We start from the raw sequence: 16,089 nt of genomic DNA, 5'->3' as shown, positions 1-16,089 counted from the left end.
GCTACTCAGGGTTAGGGTCATACCTGCCTGGGATACAAGATCGGAGAGCTCCTCCATGTCTCTTTTCATGTAGTCCAGGGAGGTATGTCTCAGGTCATTCACACCAACATGGACAATGACATTGTCATATTTGTACTTATTGTGGAGTGACCTGAGTGCATGCGTTATGTGGCAGATCCTGGCACCTGACAGGCAGCTGACAGTAACTTTCTCCTTGTTTAGTCTAGTGAGTGGAGCATCCGTGTGTGTTGGATACGTTGTTATGCCTCATGGGCTGTGGTTGAGTGGCACACTGAGTTTGTGGGCTATGTGTCATTTGGGTTGTGTTGGGGGGTGGAATTTGCTTGCTTTTATGCTTTGGATGTCCCTGATGCTTGGGCAGGTTTTTATTGAGAGCCTCCATGAATGTAGGTGTGCGTTTTTGTGTTTCTATGTGTGTGTTTTGGTGGTTTAGGTTTTGAGGGACTATGTGATGAGTGTGGTGTGGTGCAAGTGTTTACCTTCTCCTCTTGACTGTCTAGTCCATCATATTCCATAAAGACAGAGTAACTTTATGAATGAACCCTTCCTCCACGTCTAAAGTAGCCATGGAATCAAATATCAATCAATCAATTCAACTGACTGCTTAATTCCTCAAATTTTCTAATAAAGGTGAGTATGTTTTGCATCTCCTTGATGTTCACAGACAATTATGCTTCCATCTTCACAGAACAAAGTACAGAAAGTCAATCAACTGTTTGTATCCTTTTCACCAACTCATTTAGGTGAAGCAGTTTCCAAAATTACCGTGGCCATATGAATTACTGACTGCATTTCCCAAATTTACTCCCAAAAAGGTAATGAATTGCCTTGACCTACAAAAGCTCCACTCTACCAAATCTATGGCTACTTCATCTGCATTTTCTTCTAGAGCCCCAACTGTTGAAATCTGTGCTGCAGCCACTTGGTCCTAGATTCATATCTTTATCTCACACTACAAATTGGACGTTATCTCCAGAAACAGGGCTTCTTTTGGGTCGACAGTGCTCCATCAGATCCTTCCTTGAGGACCACTTAAGAGTTACGTAGCTGGGGTATCTGACTCATCAATGAGGAAGAATGAAAAGAATAACATCAGATGTAAAAGTTTTGTACTTACCATAACTTGGCATCTGTGTTGTCCATTTTCATTCTTCCTCACGTCCCGCCCAACAATTTCCCAGACTTGTCTCTTCGAAATGTTCACAAAAGATTTTGGAACCCACAGGTTCTAGGTTTGGGCCCCAAACTTCTTCTGTTTCTTCTGTCCTGTTCCTTTATCCTTTGGGCTACAGGGCAGCAAACTCTATCTGGGGAGCCATGGAAGGTATGATGCATTATGGGAAGATGGGGAAGCTCAAGACTCGGTTCCAGAAGTCTTGGAATGCGGCTGAGTCAGATCCGATATCAGATCCAAGACCCATCAGAGAGGAAGAATCAAAATGGACAACACAGACGCCAAGTTACTGTAAGTACATAACTTCTATATTCTCTTGGTTTTGATTTACTAAGTCGGAAGTACTTTCAGTTTGGCACTGCATAAAAAAGGCACTATGGGGAAGACAACGTTTTAGCTAATATTCGAAAGCCTACAGGGTAGACGGTGCAGACCATCCCCTGGCAAAGCAGCGTGGTCTGTTGACCATCTTCTTCCATATAACAAATATTGCACCCCCTTAAAATTACACATGACACTAAGCCAATTATTACAGTCATTAATGTTTTGTTCGTATTGTGGCATCATCCTTGGAGAAAATATAATGCTGCTTAATGCTAGGCTCATACCAGCCTGGAACACATATTCTGGGAGCTCCATGATGTCTCTCTCCATATAGTCTAAGGAGGTACATTTATGGTCAATTACAGCCACATGGACTATGACTGAGTCATACTGGTACTTGTGGTCCAATGACCGGAGTGTGTGCGTAATGTGGCAGACTCTAGCCCCTGATAAGCAACTGACTGTGAGTTTCTTGTGACTCAGCCTAGTGAGAGGGGCTTCAGTTTGTCTCACGATGGAGTTTCCAATGACCAGAATGCCAGGCTATGTGGTGGCTTGCCTTATTAGCTTAGAAGTAAAGATGCCATGAGATGTGGATCCTGTTTGAAAGAGTGCATTTGGGGCTGCTGACTTTATTTGTTATGCGTACTTTGTCTAGGAAGGTTACATTTAAGTGCCTCATCATATATGGGTCTACATGTCTGCTTTGAATTGTGTGTGATGGGTGCAGTGACTCCAGCATGTGTACTACTGCCAAACTTACTGACATTAGAAGTACTTTTATGTGAAACCTTTGCCTCCAAGTGTAAATACATCTCTCCATGCCACATCAGTTTATTTGAGAATTAACTGGTTATCAGTAAACAAGAGGTGATTTTTACATGACTTCACGATGCCCATAAATACCACAGTAGTAACAGAGAGCTTTTACAGGAAAAATGCCACTCAAGGTGTCTGTGTCTCTACAGGGCACTGCCAAACATTTGAGGGGAAACTAACAAATACACCCTGTAAATTTTAATTTAGGCAGATAGTCTGAAGTTAGAAACAAATCAAGCAGTACTTAATGAAAACAAAATAGAAGTTATGTTCTTACCATAACGTTCCATGTTAGTTGTCTTCTTCTCGCCTTCTTCTTGCTGGATGGGTTCGGAGCCGACCTCGGCTCCGACTCGGCCACTCTAAAAGCTCGAGAGTTGGTTCCACCGGCTCGAGGCTCCCCTTATATCCCACAATGCTAGGCGAGAGTTACCTCAGATCTCGTTTGTAAGCTAACCCCAGCTTATAACAGTAACAGTATAACTGTAAAAACAGAATCCACCTCTAACAACAGGAAGAAAGAAGGGTGACCTACATCCTGAACCAAGAAATATGCATAATAGCATATGACTAAGAAAGAGGTGGTAGAAAGAGAGGTCACGATCACAACTCCTCTAGGTCTGTCCAGGCCAGGGGGAAGGAGGGTGGGAAGCAAGAAGCGAGAAGAAGACAACTAACATGGAGCGTTATGGTAAGAACATAACTTCTATATGTTGTTGTCTATCTCGCTTCATTCTTGCTGGATGGGACCGCGTCCCTAGCACCTTGTCCCGGGTGGCCTAACGGAACAGACTCCTGAGAACAGTGGAACCAAAGTTAGCTCTATGCCTAGAAGCTAAATCCAACTTGTAATGAGAAATAAAAGTGTGAGGAGTAGCCCAAGTAGCCGCTGCACAAATGGTGTCAATAGGCAGTCTGTCTTGGAAGGCTAAAGAAGTAGCCAAAGCTCTGGTGGAATGGGCTTTAGGTTTATTAGGCAATTTTGCTGTCTAATTTCATATACTAGGAAATCAAAGATGTTAGCCATCTGGATAACGATACCTTTGAAACTGAAAGTCCCTTTCTGCTTTCCGCATAGGAGACAAACAGTTGATCAGATTTCCTGAATTGTTTTGTCCTATCCAAGTAGTACCTTAATTGACGATGAACATCCAGGCAGTGTAATTTTGTTCAGACCTATTAGAATACTCTGGGAAAAAGACAGGGAGGTCAATGCTTTGGTTTAGATTTGATGTTGAAACCACCTTAGGCAAAAAGGACGGGTTAGTTCGTAAGGATACTCTGTCCTTATGAAACAAAAGATAAGGAGGACGACAGCTGAGTGCTTGAAGCTCTGAAACTCTTCTAGCTGATGTAATAGCTACCAGAAAAAGAGTTTTCCATGATAATAATTTTAAAGAACAAGAGACTGCAGGTTCGAAAGGGGGAAGAATCAAAGAAGCAAGAACTAAATTTAGGTCCCAAGGAGAAGGAGGATTTCTTATAGGAGGTCTGAGAAGAAAAACTCCTTTCAAAAAGGCTTTGCAGAGCTTGTGGGACATTAGGGCAGATTCAGAAATACCCACATGAAAATTAGAAATAGCTGCCAATTGAACTTTAAGTGTAGAGGGAGATGAACCTGCGTGGAAGAGTTCAGCTAGAAAATCAAGGACTAGTTGGATGGAAGCAGTGAAAGGATCTATGTCCTTTCCTTGTGCCCAATATGAGAAGCGTTTTCACTTACTCAAATAAATCTTTCGAGTGGAAGATTTATGGGAAGCTATCAATATATCTCTAACAGAGTGAGATAATTGAGGAAGCCTGGCTACGGTTGGAACTGGAGGAACCAAGCAGTGAGGTTCAGAGAGGGAGGGAGCGATGAAACTGACCCGACTGGTGGATCAAAAGATCTGGAACTAGGTCCAGATTCCACGGTCGCTCCAAAAGAAATCGATGTAGAAAGGGGAACCACACTTGTCGAGGCCAGTAAGGAGCAATGAGGATCAATGAGGCCTTCTGAGTGATAGCTTTCTGTATTACTTGAGAGATCAGCGGGAAAGGAAATGCATACAGAAGTCCCCGGGCCAAACTTGGACTAGAGCGTCCCTGCTGGGTTGGCCTGGTAAAGGGAATAGAGTGAAATATTCTCTGCACTTGCTGTTTTGGGGAGTAGCAAAAAGATCGCAGCAAGGCTGACCCCACTTGAGAAAAATTTCTCTCACTACAGAGTCTTTCAGAGACCACTCGTGAGGCATGAGTATAGCTCTGCTCAACTTGTCCGCAATGTGATTGGACTTCCCGGGGATGTGCGTTGCTATCAGAAAACGCTGAGAAGAAATCGCCCATTGCCACAGTCTGAGTGCTTCTCGACACAGGGGGTATGATCTGGTTCCGCCTTGTTTGTTGATGTATCACACTACAGACATATTGTCTGTCTGGATTGCAATCGTTCCCAAGGGAAGAGAGTCTTGAAGGGCTTGCAACGCTAAAAGCACTGCTCTCATCTCCAGAACATTTATGTGCAAGTGGCATTGCTTTGGTTGCCATGTGCCCTGGACTGTCCTGCCCTGATAATGCCCCCCCCACCCGATCAGGGAGGCATCCGTTGTCAGAGTAGCAACCGGAGGAGGTGGAACAAATGGTCTTCCGACAGGAGCTGGGGAAGGCATCCACCACATGAGATGCTTTTGCACGCTTGCGTGATCATAATGGTGTGAGACATTGGAAGTTCCTGGTATGACCATTGAGTAAAAGCATCCACTGAAGGATCCGCATGTGGTATCTGGCCAATGGAAGGAGGGGTATGGCGCTGCCATAATTCCCAACACCTTTAGAACTAACCTGGCTTTGACTCTGTTGTTGTTGAGAAGAAGTGACACCAATTTGTGAATGTCTGAAATCCTTTGGTTCGTTAGCCTTGCAGACATGTTTATAGTATCTAGATTTGCGCCTATGTAGGTAATAGTACGACAAGGCGACAAAACAGACTTTTCGCAATTTATTGAAATACCCAGTTTTTGACAAACGCAGAAGTATAATCTCTGGCCATCAGAAGGAGATGCTTGGTGGGAGCTGTGAGAAGCCAGTCGTCCAAATATGGAAACACCTGGAATCCTTGTCGTCTCAGGTGAGAAGCTACCACTGCCATGCATTTGGTAAACCCCGGGGGCAGTGGTGAGACCAAAGGGCAGGGCCCTGAACTGAAAATGACTGGTTCCCAGCCTGAAGCGGAGGAATCTTCTGGAGCGTCTGTTCATTTTTATGTGATAGTACGCATCCCGAAGGTCTATAGAGCACATCCAGTTTCCTTTGCCCAAAAGGGGAAGAATGGATTGCAGCGTGACCATCCGAAACCTTGTTTTCTTGACTGATTTGTTCAAGACACTGAGATCCAAAATCGGTCTCCAGTCCCCTGTTTTCTTTGGAACTAAAAAGAACCTTGAGTAGATTCCGGATCCTTGCTGGTCTGCTGGCACTGACTGAATTGCTCTTTTGCAAGCAGCTTTGAAATTTCCAAAGCTGCTATATCCCTTTGAGTGGGTGGAACATCTGGAAGGGATTTTTTTGACTGATTTGGAAAACGAAGAAAGGGGATAGAATAGCCTTCGGAAATGATGGACTGTACCCATTTGTCTTGAGTCAGGGATAGCCAGGCTTCTGGGTACAGTGACAATCTTCCCGACTGCCTCCGAAGATGGGCAGTCGGGCAACACCTCAGGGATGCTGAAAGGGCTTGTCAGGAAAGGCTTCCCGATTGCCCTGGTTCTGCGGACCCCCCCTGCCCCTAGGGCGACGTCTACCATTGTTATTCCCACCTCTGCCTTTGGTAGGAAAACGACTCTGTGCGTCCGGCGAAGTCCCTTGAGATTGTTTACGGAACCACATCTTCCCACCCTTCTGGCCTTTGGGGTAAGGCCTAGAAGGAGTCGAAAAACGGACTCCGACGGCAGAAAGGGTCTTGCCATCAGTCTCGCACCTAGTCAGAGTTTCTTTCACTTGAGGACCAAAGAGGGATGATCCATCAAAAGGGGAGTTCGTGAAAGACGTCTTGAAAGGGTCCGCAAAATTGCATAGCCGCATCCAGGCGTGCCTACGTAAGGCTACACCTGTCCCTGCGGCTCTGCTCGCTCCATCGGCTGCATAAGAGAGGAGGCGCATGGAGGAGTTGGATATGGAATTAAGGGTAGCCAGCTGCGTGTTCATTTTTTCTTGGAAACCTGCAGCTGTAGGATCCTTCAACATTTCACTCGCTTCCTTGATCAAGTCCCTTTGAAGACGAGTGAAATGGCACAGGTAATTCAGCGAACGCATGGTAAATGTCGCTGAGGAGAACATCCGCTTCCGCACCTATCCATGGACCTAGATTCCTTGTTAGGTGGATGGACAGGCACTGAAGGATCAGCCAGTTCCTTCTTTGTGGCAGCAGCTACCACCATAGCATCCACAGAAACTCCTTTCGATAAAAATTGCTTGTCTGATGGAGCTGTGATGAATTTAGAGGGTCTCCTAGGAGTGGGGTCCACTGAATCAGGAGCCGTCCATGCCTTCTTAGCAACCACCTGCATGAGGGGGTCAAGGGGGGGGACACCCAGGAGGTGGAAGGACGAGAGCCAAACGCCTCAAGATACACAGATTCGTCCTCTGAAGGGTTGAGGGCTGGCCAATTTCCCCTCTGTTTCAGGATCTCCAGAATGTCTGCAAATGAGACATCTTCAGAAGGGGAACGGGGGGAACCCTCAGAATCATCCAGATCTGTGTCTGACGTGATAGACTCAGGTGAGTCAATGTGTTTCCTCTTGCACTGCCTCTTCCGAGGGGGCTCTTCTGCCAAATCAGGAGAGGCCTCGAAGAGGATGAAATCCCCACAGGGGGTTCCTGAGGAGCTGGCTCTCTGCGGTCCGGGATGAGGGAGTGAGTCGACTTACCCTGAGGCAGCATAGAGGGAGGGGCGGACGGAGCCGACTGTGGAGTAGAGCCAGGCTCTAACACACTCCGCATGACCTCGAATGCACCCCTGTCAGGCAGAGCCAGAGGTCCCCGCTCCGAGGAGCTAAGAACCCCCCTCGGCACCGACAGTGATGGCTCCGAGGTCGATGTCGGAGCCGAACTCACCAGCGCCGAAGCCCCGAGAGGAGAGGGGTCGGACAAGGGTCCGATGCCACTCACCCCTCGGAGCCGACGAGGGAAGTCCGCGCCGAGATTCCTCCAAAGAAGAAACGGAGCGAGCGGAGCCGAAGACAATTGTCTCGGCTCCGGTAATCACAGTCTCGGCTCCGGCGCGACCCCGCTCCGAACTCAAAAGAGTCCAAGGAGGAAAGAGTTGATGGACCGGGGCAGGCACCGACTGATGAGTCGGGCTCTGAAGCATCTGGGCTAGTGCCTCGGACTTAAGCAGTCGACTCACTACCCTCTGAAGGTCATGATCGGACAGCCTCGATGACCTAGAGGAATGAGACCTTTGGCTCCGTTCAGACAGCAGGGGAGATCCTGGAGCCGAATGAACGGAGCCAAGAGATGGTGACCTAGACCTCTTTCTAGTTGCCGGCTCCGAAGGTCTGGTCGGAGCCGACACGGGTACCTCAATAACCTCGGCTCCGGCCGGAGCCGAGGGAGCCACAGAAACTGTGGACTGAGACTTATCAGCTCCAGCCGGAGCCGATAAAGGCAAAGGTTGAGCAACCTGAGGTCTCGGCTCAGAAGCCGGAGCCGAAGACCTCGATGCCTTAGAGGGCTTCCCTGTTGAAACTGACAGGGAATCCTCTGGCTTCAATAAGCCTCTCAGACTCGACTTGTTTTTTCTTTCCTGCAGGACCCTGGGGCTGAAGCCATGGCACACAGCACAGGAGTCCTGCAGGTGCAAAGGCCCCAGACAATAGACACAAGAAGTGTGAGCGTCTGTCAGAGACATTTTCTGACAGCACGCATCACACTTCTTGAATCGAGACCTTTGCTTCTTTAGACATTTCCCTAACTGACAGGTGTACACAAACACACACCAAACACACAAGTTATACCCTGTCAGAAAAAAATAATAAATTTAGTAGTGATACTAAAATTTAAAGTACAATAAAATTAAAGTAACTACAAGAAACACAAACACTCCACTAGGGAAGGGAAGGCCTAAAGGCCCAAGGGAAGAACCAAAGGTTCTTTGGTAAAGAAAACGGGAAAATTAGGGTCGGGGATAAAGTTTTTTAATCTACACTAACTAAGAAGAAAATTAACTGAAAAAGGGGTTAAAAGAGTAACTTTTAGAAGAAAAAGTTAACACTCACCAGGAACCGGTAGAAGCAACCAACCTCGAAGCTGTAGCGGCAAACGAGATCTGAGGTAACTCTCGCCTAGCATTGTGGGATATAAGGGGAGCCTCGAGCCGGTGGAACCAACTCTCGAGCTTTTTAGAGTGGCCGAGTCGGAGCCGAGGTCGGCTCCGAACCCATCCAGCAAGAATGAAGGCGAGATAGACAACTTAACATGATTAGATTGTCAAGAATGATTTAAAGAGGGTAGTTGGATGAATAGCTACTGCTAGTGCTAGTCTCAACACCGCTTCACTCTGTTGGGATACAATGCTCCTTTGCTTCTTCTCTCACCAGAAGCAAAACATTAGCACCAGTCCGAAGATGAGAAACATGGTGATCTACAGTCTTGTCCCAGATAGGTATGTTGCAGCTTTTTCCTGGTAGAAGCCCTGAATAGCAACCAGACCAAAGTGGAACATCAAACACAGACACTCACTGCCCAACCAGAAACAGTCAGTAATCAATGCACTCTGCTCCTTCTTTCAACAGGAGAACACAAGCACAAATTCAAGGATGTCACATATGAAGCAGTTATTAGGCTTTCAGGTGATCAGCAAACTGCAGGAAATAACGGCAACTCTGCTCATTCTCTCACCAGGAGAAAACAGAGCATTAATCCCAAGATGACCACTAAGAGGCAGCATGTGGGTTCTCATACTACTGGTGGTCTTGCAACAGACAATGCAGACTTTAAAGATACAATGGAAAAATGGGTTAATATCCTAAGCACTGCAGTGTGCACTAAGCAGTTAGATATGAAAGGTGAGAGGGGTAACTTAAGCTTTAGCCGTCTAAGTGGACAGCCACTAATTTTAAAGGAGCAAGATAGACTGAAAGGGGGTGAACACTTTGTACTTTGGTTCTATGGCACACATTGGGATGGCCAATAAATTTAAATAGATGAAGGGGGATTATTTCACAAAATGATAAGTTTATATTTACTCATAACAGCCAATGAAAGGGGAGAGGGAAGGAGATATGTGGGGTCAACTTAACATAAGGGGCAAGCAACTAGAAAGACAGTTGAGTTTAAGAACACAAAAGCACCAGGGTGGGAGGGTGAGAAAAAAATTCTGTGCGACTCACGAGACACAGCTGTGGTCTCTTTCCTAGCTTTAATGTGCAATTAAAAGCAGAACACATGTAAACAGTGCAAATAAAACATATCACAATGTACAAAACAGAAGAAGGCAACAAAATAACACAAAATACAAGAAAGCAAAAGCAAACTATCCTTTCCCTCACAGCAAATTGTGGTTGAGTGTGGGTGAGCTTTTCCAGGTTACTCCAAGTCATGTCTGATGCTTACACTGCTTTTTGCTGAACAGCTGCAGTACTTTTCTCAGTCGGTATTTTTCTTCATCTTTTGCAGTTGACTGTCCTTAAGGTTCTCTGTACTTCTTTTTTTTTCATGGCAACCAGGCAGTGCACTTACTGGTCAGTTACTGAAATGTATTCAGAAACACAAAAAAACACTGCCTTCTCTGCTGAGTTTCTGTCTTCACATTGGGAGAGCTAGAATTAAGCTGTTATTCAATGTGCAGCCATCTTGGAAGTCCAGTTTCCACAAGTCTTAGAAAACTTTAAAACAGTGGTGTGATCCTCCTTAGACACTCCTGAGGTTATAACACCTACAACTGCCTTCTTTTAACAGTAAATATTTGTGACTGGCTAATTTTATTTTTTCCTAAAGTATGGTTTCATTTAAACAACACTAGTTAAAACCTACACCAAAACAAACATGGTGAATGAAAATGTTACGGGCTATTTGTCTACCACACCAAAGTTTAATTAACAACTTAGCCTCCATCACTAAGCTTTCATTAGTCTTTAAAAAAATTAAAAAAAAAAATCACAACGAAACATCAAATGCTTACTTTTTTTTTTTTTTTAATAAAATTGCCAAAACTAAGCCATTATGCAATAAAAATGATCACTAGAGCAACTAGCAACTGCGAGGTAATCAAAAAAGGTAACAGGAAGTGAGCAGAACTTGGAATAATGTGAGATAGATATGGAAGCCTTCTGTCAACTTGTGGCAGTACCTAACTTGAGATGGTTCCTTGCAGGAAAGATAACAATGTTTTTACAGCTTTTGGCAAGATGACACCAATAAAGTGGTTACACTCTAATGTTATGACTTACTGTTATCGCGGCTCTCCTCAAATAAGATATACTGTGTTACCTTCAAGTCACCACAACTCTGATATAATGGATGTCATCACCAGTGCTTGTCTGATTTCAAAGGGCTAAATGAAGACTTGCATGGTCAGCAGAAACAGCCCTCACAGAAATATACATGCTTCATATACGAAAGTTTTTGTAATGGATGCTTCTGAACAGTTTTAATACCAGATGTGGTCATGTTAGTCTATTAAAATTTCCACAGAAGGTAGGAATAAAAATGTACTTACATCATCTTCAGCAAAGACAGACAGACTAAAGAAGGCGCCCATGTATGAAAGTTTTTGCAGCTCTCGTCCTGTGGCCTGACTCAATGGGTCTGGCAACCACAGAGGCAGTGATACAATCTGAGTAGGAAGAAGCAAACACATTAATAAAATATTAGCACTGCATTAATTAATACATGCATCTTTTATGCCCTTTATTTCAGTGAAATACAGTATAATGAAATTTGCATTAATGTTCCTACTTTTCATAACTCTACACATATAAGAGGGAACACTGAAGCTCTGTTTTTATCACAGACTTAGATTATGCAATATAGGAAAGAGCCTCCACTTGTTTCCAAATTTGAAAACTGTAAAACGTTGCCAAATACATAAAATATTAAAAAAGTGCCCAATGTAATGAAGTCTTCTTTTTTTAAAATAAAAAAAATAATCTGCATGCTTAGATCTAGCTTTTCTGAAACAAGAACTGGAAAAGGAGTGGCACTAAAAGTAGTTAAGTCTTTGATAATGGCTGTCTCATGCTACTCCTATACTTATTGTCAGTCTTGAACATTTGCTTTCAGAACACTGAAAACTAACCACCACCAATACAAACATCCATGCCTCATACATAAGTTCATAGTCAAGTAATGGGCTGGCTGCTCTTTTGGGCCTTTTTAAGCCTAGCAAATTTCACTTTTAAAGGGGAGAATCAAAATCAATACCTTGTGACTGTAAAGTAAATATCTTCACCACTAACATCCCCAAAAATATACAAATAATTATATTTCTCTGGTGTAAGTAAGCCATCCATCAGTATTTAATATAAAAAAGTTTTAACCTTCATAATAACATCAGATATAAACTTCCAATCAACTTTCACAAAAGCTGAAGTACAAATAAAACTTCATACATCCATTCATTATACTGCACTACATCCATAATAACTACTTTGCCCTCTTTATCAGCTGACTTTATATCTTTGTTCAAACATAAAGAAGTTAGTGCATCTTTTTCTTCACTACTAAGGTTAAAAAACGTACTTCCTTTTTGATTAACAAAATAAAGCTCATACAGTTCTTGTTCACACATACTCACAAAAGCTTTTACAGTGAGTGTACTGTTGGGTATAAATGTACTAGTTCTTATTTAAAACATTATTAAATTGAGAACGTTTAGATAGCAGCTTTAAATCAACATTTCTTGCAAAGCACCTTAGTTCAGTAAGCATATCATAAATCACCCGCCACTGAAGGCAAAAACGTTAAGCCTTTACTCAAAAGTTTCAGTTGTGCTAGTCAGCACACAGTTTGATAAATTAAGCACCTTAGTCACTATTGTCTTCAGGTCTTCATCTTTTTGTTTCTCAAATCTTGTCCTACCTTGCTGGTTTTGTAGGCTCACTGGTCTGTTTCTTCTTGATGATTTCTCATCCGTTTCCAACTGCTGCTGCGACCTCTGATCCCTTGTTACACTGCCACAGGTTTCTGCAAACTGAACCGCTGCTGTAAAAAATCACTCCGTTCATTTTCATTTTCACTAGCCTTTTGAGTTGGCAATATGGTAATTCTGTCAGCATCTTCACTCTGAGCATTAACAGAATTAATACTATTGTTAGCTGGAACTTTACGTCTAACTGGAAGCTGTCCTTCAGTAGTGAAGCTGTCTAATTCAGATGCAGCATTCCCACACTTTCCCAGCTGAAGCACAGTGTGTGTAGACCCCTCCTACCTCATTCGCTGGTTGGCTCATCGATTCTGTTACTTGCTCATTCATTGGGCTGTCATCTTTGGGCCAAAAGAAGATATTTTTATTCTTATAGTCATTTTTATCTCATAATAATTTACTCTTTTTAACAGCAATGAGCCTGTCTTCAAATCTCTTCAGATAGATAAACAGGTCATTATATTCAGTGGCAATGGCAGCAAATTCAGAGGCATGAAGTAGATAATTTTCTAGTACTTCTACTTCCTTTGCTAGCTCAGCTTCATGCAGAAAAAAAGTCATTCATGAGCTTCATATATTCAGCTCCCAGCTGCAAATTCATTTCTTGCCACTTTAATAATAAATCTTGATATCTGTTCCCATAAGTGGGCAATTTAGTGATTCTAAGCCCTCCTGAAACAATGTCCAACTTAAAATAAACATTAAAGCATAGTCTCTACCACTGTAGCCTCTTATACTGTTCCATTTTAAATGCAAAGACTTGAGGGCGTGTTGCAACATCACTATTTCATTATTAACATTCTTTTTACTTGTTGACATACCTTCTTCTAAATTGGTGAATAAATCCAGCAAAAGGTTATCACAAACCATTAACAGTTCTTTTAGTTTTATAGTTGCTTCTACAGTACCTGGGGCAGCATGTACCATAGCTGCAACAGTAACAGGGCATATTGGCTGTGCTTCCATTTACCAAACGTATTTGTTGAAATTTGTTGAATCCACATTGCAAGTAGTAATACAAAGCAACAAGTCTTTAGCAAATCAAAGGACTTTGATGAAAAGCAGTCAGAATTCCAGGAAAAAACAGTCCAAATCCACCGTTCGATAAATAGTTTAATAGCTCAAGACATAAACAGCATAAATAGTGGAACAAAGTTTTTGAGTAAAAGATTCTTCTTCAGTGTTTAATAAAATTGTCCTACCATAGCACAAGCATATATACAACCATACAGGCAAAGTACAAACTTAATACCAGCATTTACATCCTTAAAGTGCCCCACATCTTAAAAACGTTCCCTTAAAACTGAGCCTCACTGAAGCTTATATTCTGTCATGGCACTAAGGAAGAACTTACTGCATTTGTAGAATTCTTGCACACCACGACAAACTTTTTGAGATTTGAAGTGAACGCATCTTTGGATTAAATTACTTTTTAACCATAAGTCTTTACAGAGAATTTTCAGACAATCATTACAGAAAACATTTCCAAGATTGCAAAAAAATTGCTTAATTTGGAGAAATGGGATTTAACAGACCAGTACAAGCCACGCAAAGTGATTCATGCAACATATATACTTAACAGAGCATGTATGAAAGAAAAGAAGAAATACATGCTTAATAGAACATTTGGAAGCATTATGAGTTATTCCACAATCACATATATCACAACAGAAAAGTGAAGCAGCTTAACAGACATACACAGAATGACAGAGACATGAAATTACTTAAAGAAAGAGGATACCAGGGCAATTAGCAGCAGTGTACAAAGATTTTTAAGTGAACTACCCTTAGAAAGAGATGACTAGAGCTATTCAAAATTTCAATGTTCGAATTGGATAAAGTAACAGTATCTAGGCAATTAAGAAAATCTATGCTGCAGAAAATCTTTGACCACCACTTGAGAACTATGAAGTGCAAAGAGCAAGCAATCTGATATGCACACATACATATGTACATGCGTGTGTGTGTGTGTGTGTGTATTACACACACACACACACACATATATATATATATATATATATATATATATATATATATATATATACACATATACATATACACACACACACACATACACACGGGTCTACTTCATATGTTTGACAGACCATTTGATCAAAATTCATTTGGTTGACAACCAGTATTCAAGGCACTTAACAAGGATTTGCCCCCCTCCTCAATGTTGTGCGACCCTGGAGTTGTTATATATAGTTAGGGGGGGGGGGCGTGGGGCACGTTTAAAATCATGAAAATACAAGAAAAACTACACATTTTAAACGAAAATAGCTGTGCCCCCCCCACCCCCCCAACTATATATATCAACTCCAGGGTTGCACAACATGGGGGGGGGGCAAATCCCTGTTAAGTGCCTTGAATACTGGTTGTCGACCAAATGAATGTCAATCAAATGGTCTGTCGATCTTATGAAGTAGACCCATACACACACATACGCACATATATATATATACACACACACACACACACACACACATATATATATATAAATACGTGTATAAACGAATACATATGTATGTGTGAGTGCGTATTATATTATATAGACACACACAAATAAATATATATATATATATATATATATATATATATATATATATATATACACACACACACACACACACACACGTGAACACCAACCACCTGTATGCCCTTCGCCCACCACAGGTCATTTTTAGTCTTTTTCCATAACAGTTCTGGCATTTCATGAGGTGTCTGACTGGGGATAAATATTGCAAACTTCACAGATCTGCACAACTCTGTCTGCTTGTTCTTTTCTCGTATACGTATATTCACAAAGATATATATATATATATATATATATATATATATATATACACACACACACGTATATGAGACAAGAACCTCACGGCAGACAGAGTTGTGTAGATCTGTGAAGTATGCAATACTTATCCCTAGTCAAACACCTCATGAAATACCAGAACTGTAATGGATAAAGACTAAAACTGACTTGTTTTAACTGAAAGAACACCACTATTTAATCTGAATAGGTTATTATTCAGAAAAAGAGAACTGGAGTAATGCAGGAAACACACTTGTGATTCTTCTTCTTTCGGCTTTTCCCGGTTAGAAGTCGCCACAGCGGATCACCTGTCCGCTCATGATTGGCAGTGGAGTTTTACGGTGTCGAGTTGCCAACTCGGCGTCCAACCTTCCATAGAAGGCACACACACACAAGCAATCATGCCTAGAGCCTATTTAGAGTGTCTAATCCACCTACAGCATGTCTTTGGGATATGTGAGGAAACCGGAGCACCTGGTGGAAACCCACGCGACCACTGGGAAGGCATGCAGACTCCGCACAGAAGGCACCCCAGCTGAGGATCGAACCAGAGTACCTCGTCCTGTGAGGTGGCAATGCTAACCACTGCACCACAGCGGCTGCCCAAGAAGCACACTTATGATTAAAGTTGTAAAAATCATACTCCAAGACAAGGGATTCCAGAAAACAGTTATATGTCACACTATCAAAATTCAATACCAGAAATTTAAGAAGTCTGAAAATGAATGGGAATTTAAGTAGATGACTACCAGTCCATGTTATCTCTGAAGCAATGGCGAAGTAGTGAGGATGTTCCAAATACTGAAGAACTGTAAGAAG

At 42.6% G+C, this 16,089-nt stretch overlaps 1 protein-coding gene across 2 annotated transcripts in view; it reads right to left on the bottom strand.

The window, feature by feature from the left end:
* UBE4B (ubiquitination factor E4B) overlaps positions 1 to 16,089 on the bottom strand; it is a 2,592,778-nt gene that overhangs the window by 1,524,180 nt on the left and 1,052,509 nt on the right. For both annotated transcript variants that reach the window (XM_044063145.1, XM_044063144.1), the window contains one exon: positions 11,034 to 11,150. In XM_044063145.1, the coding sequence (XP_043919080.1) occupies positions 11,034 to 11,150 (117 nt within the window). The remainder of the gene's footprint in view (positions 1 to 11,033; positions 11,151 to 16,089) is intronic.

Source organism: Protopterus annectens, chromosome 2.part1 (assembly GCF_019279795.1).
Source record: "Protopterus annectens isolate FY-2018-M chromosome 2.part1, PAN1.0, whole genome shotgun sequence".
NCBI lineage: Eukaryota > Metazoa > Chordata > Ceratodontiformes > Protopteridae > Protopterus > Protopterus annectens.
This window is presented reverse-complemented; position numbering and strand designations above follow the sequence as displayed.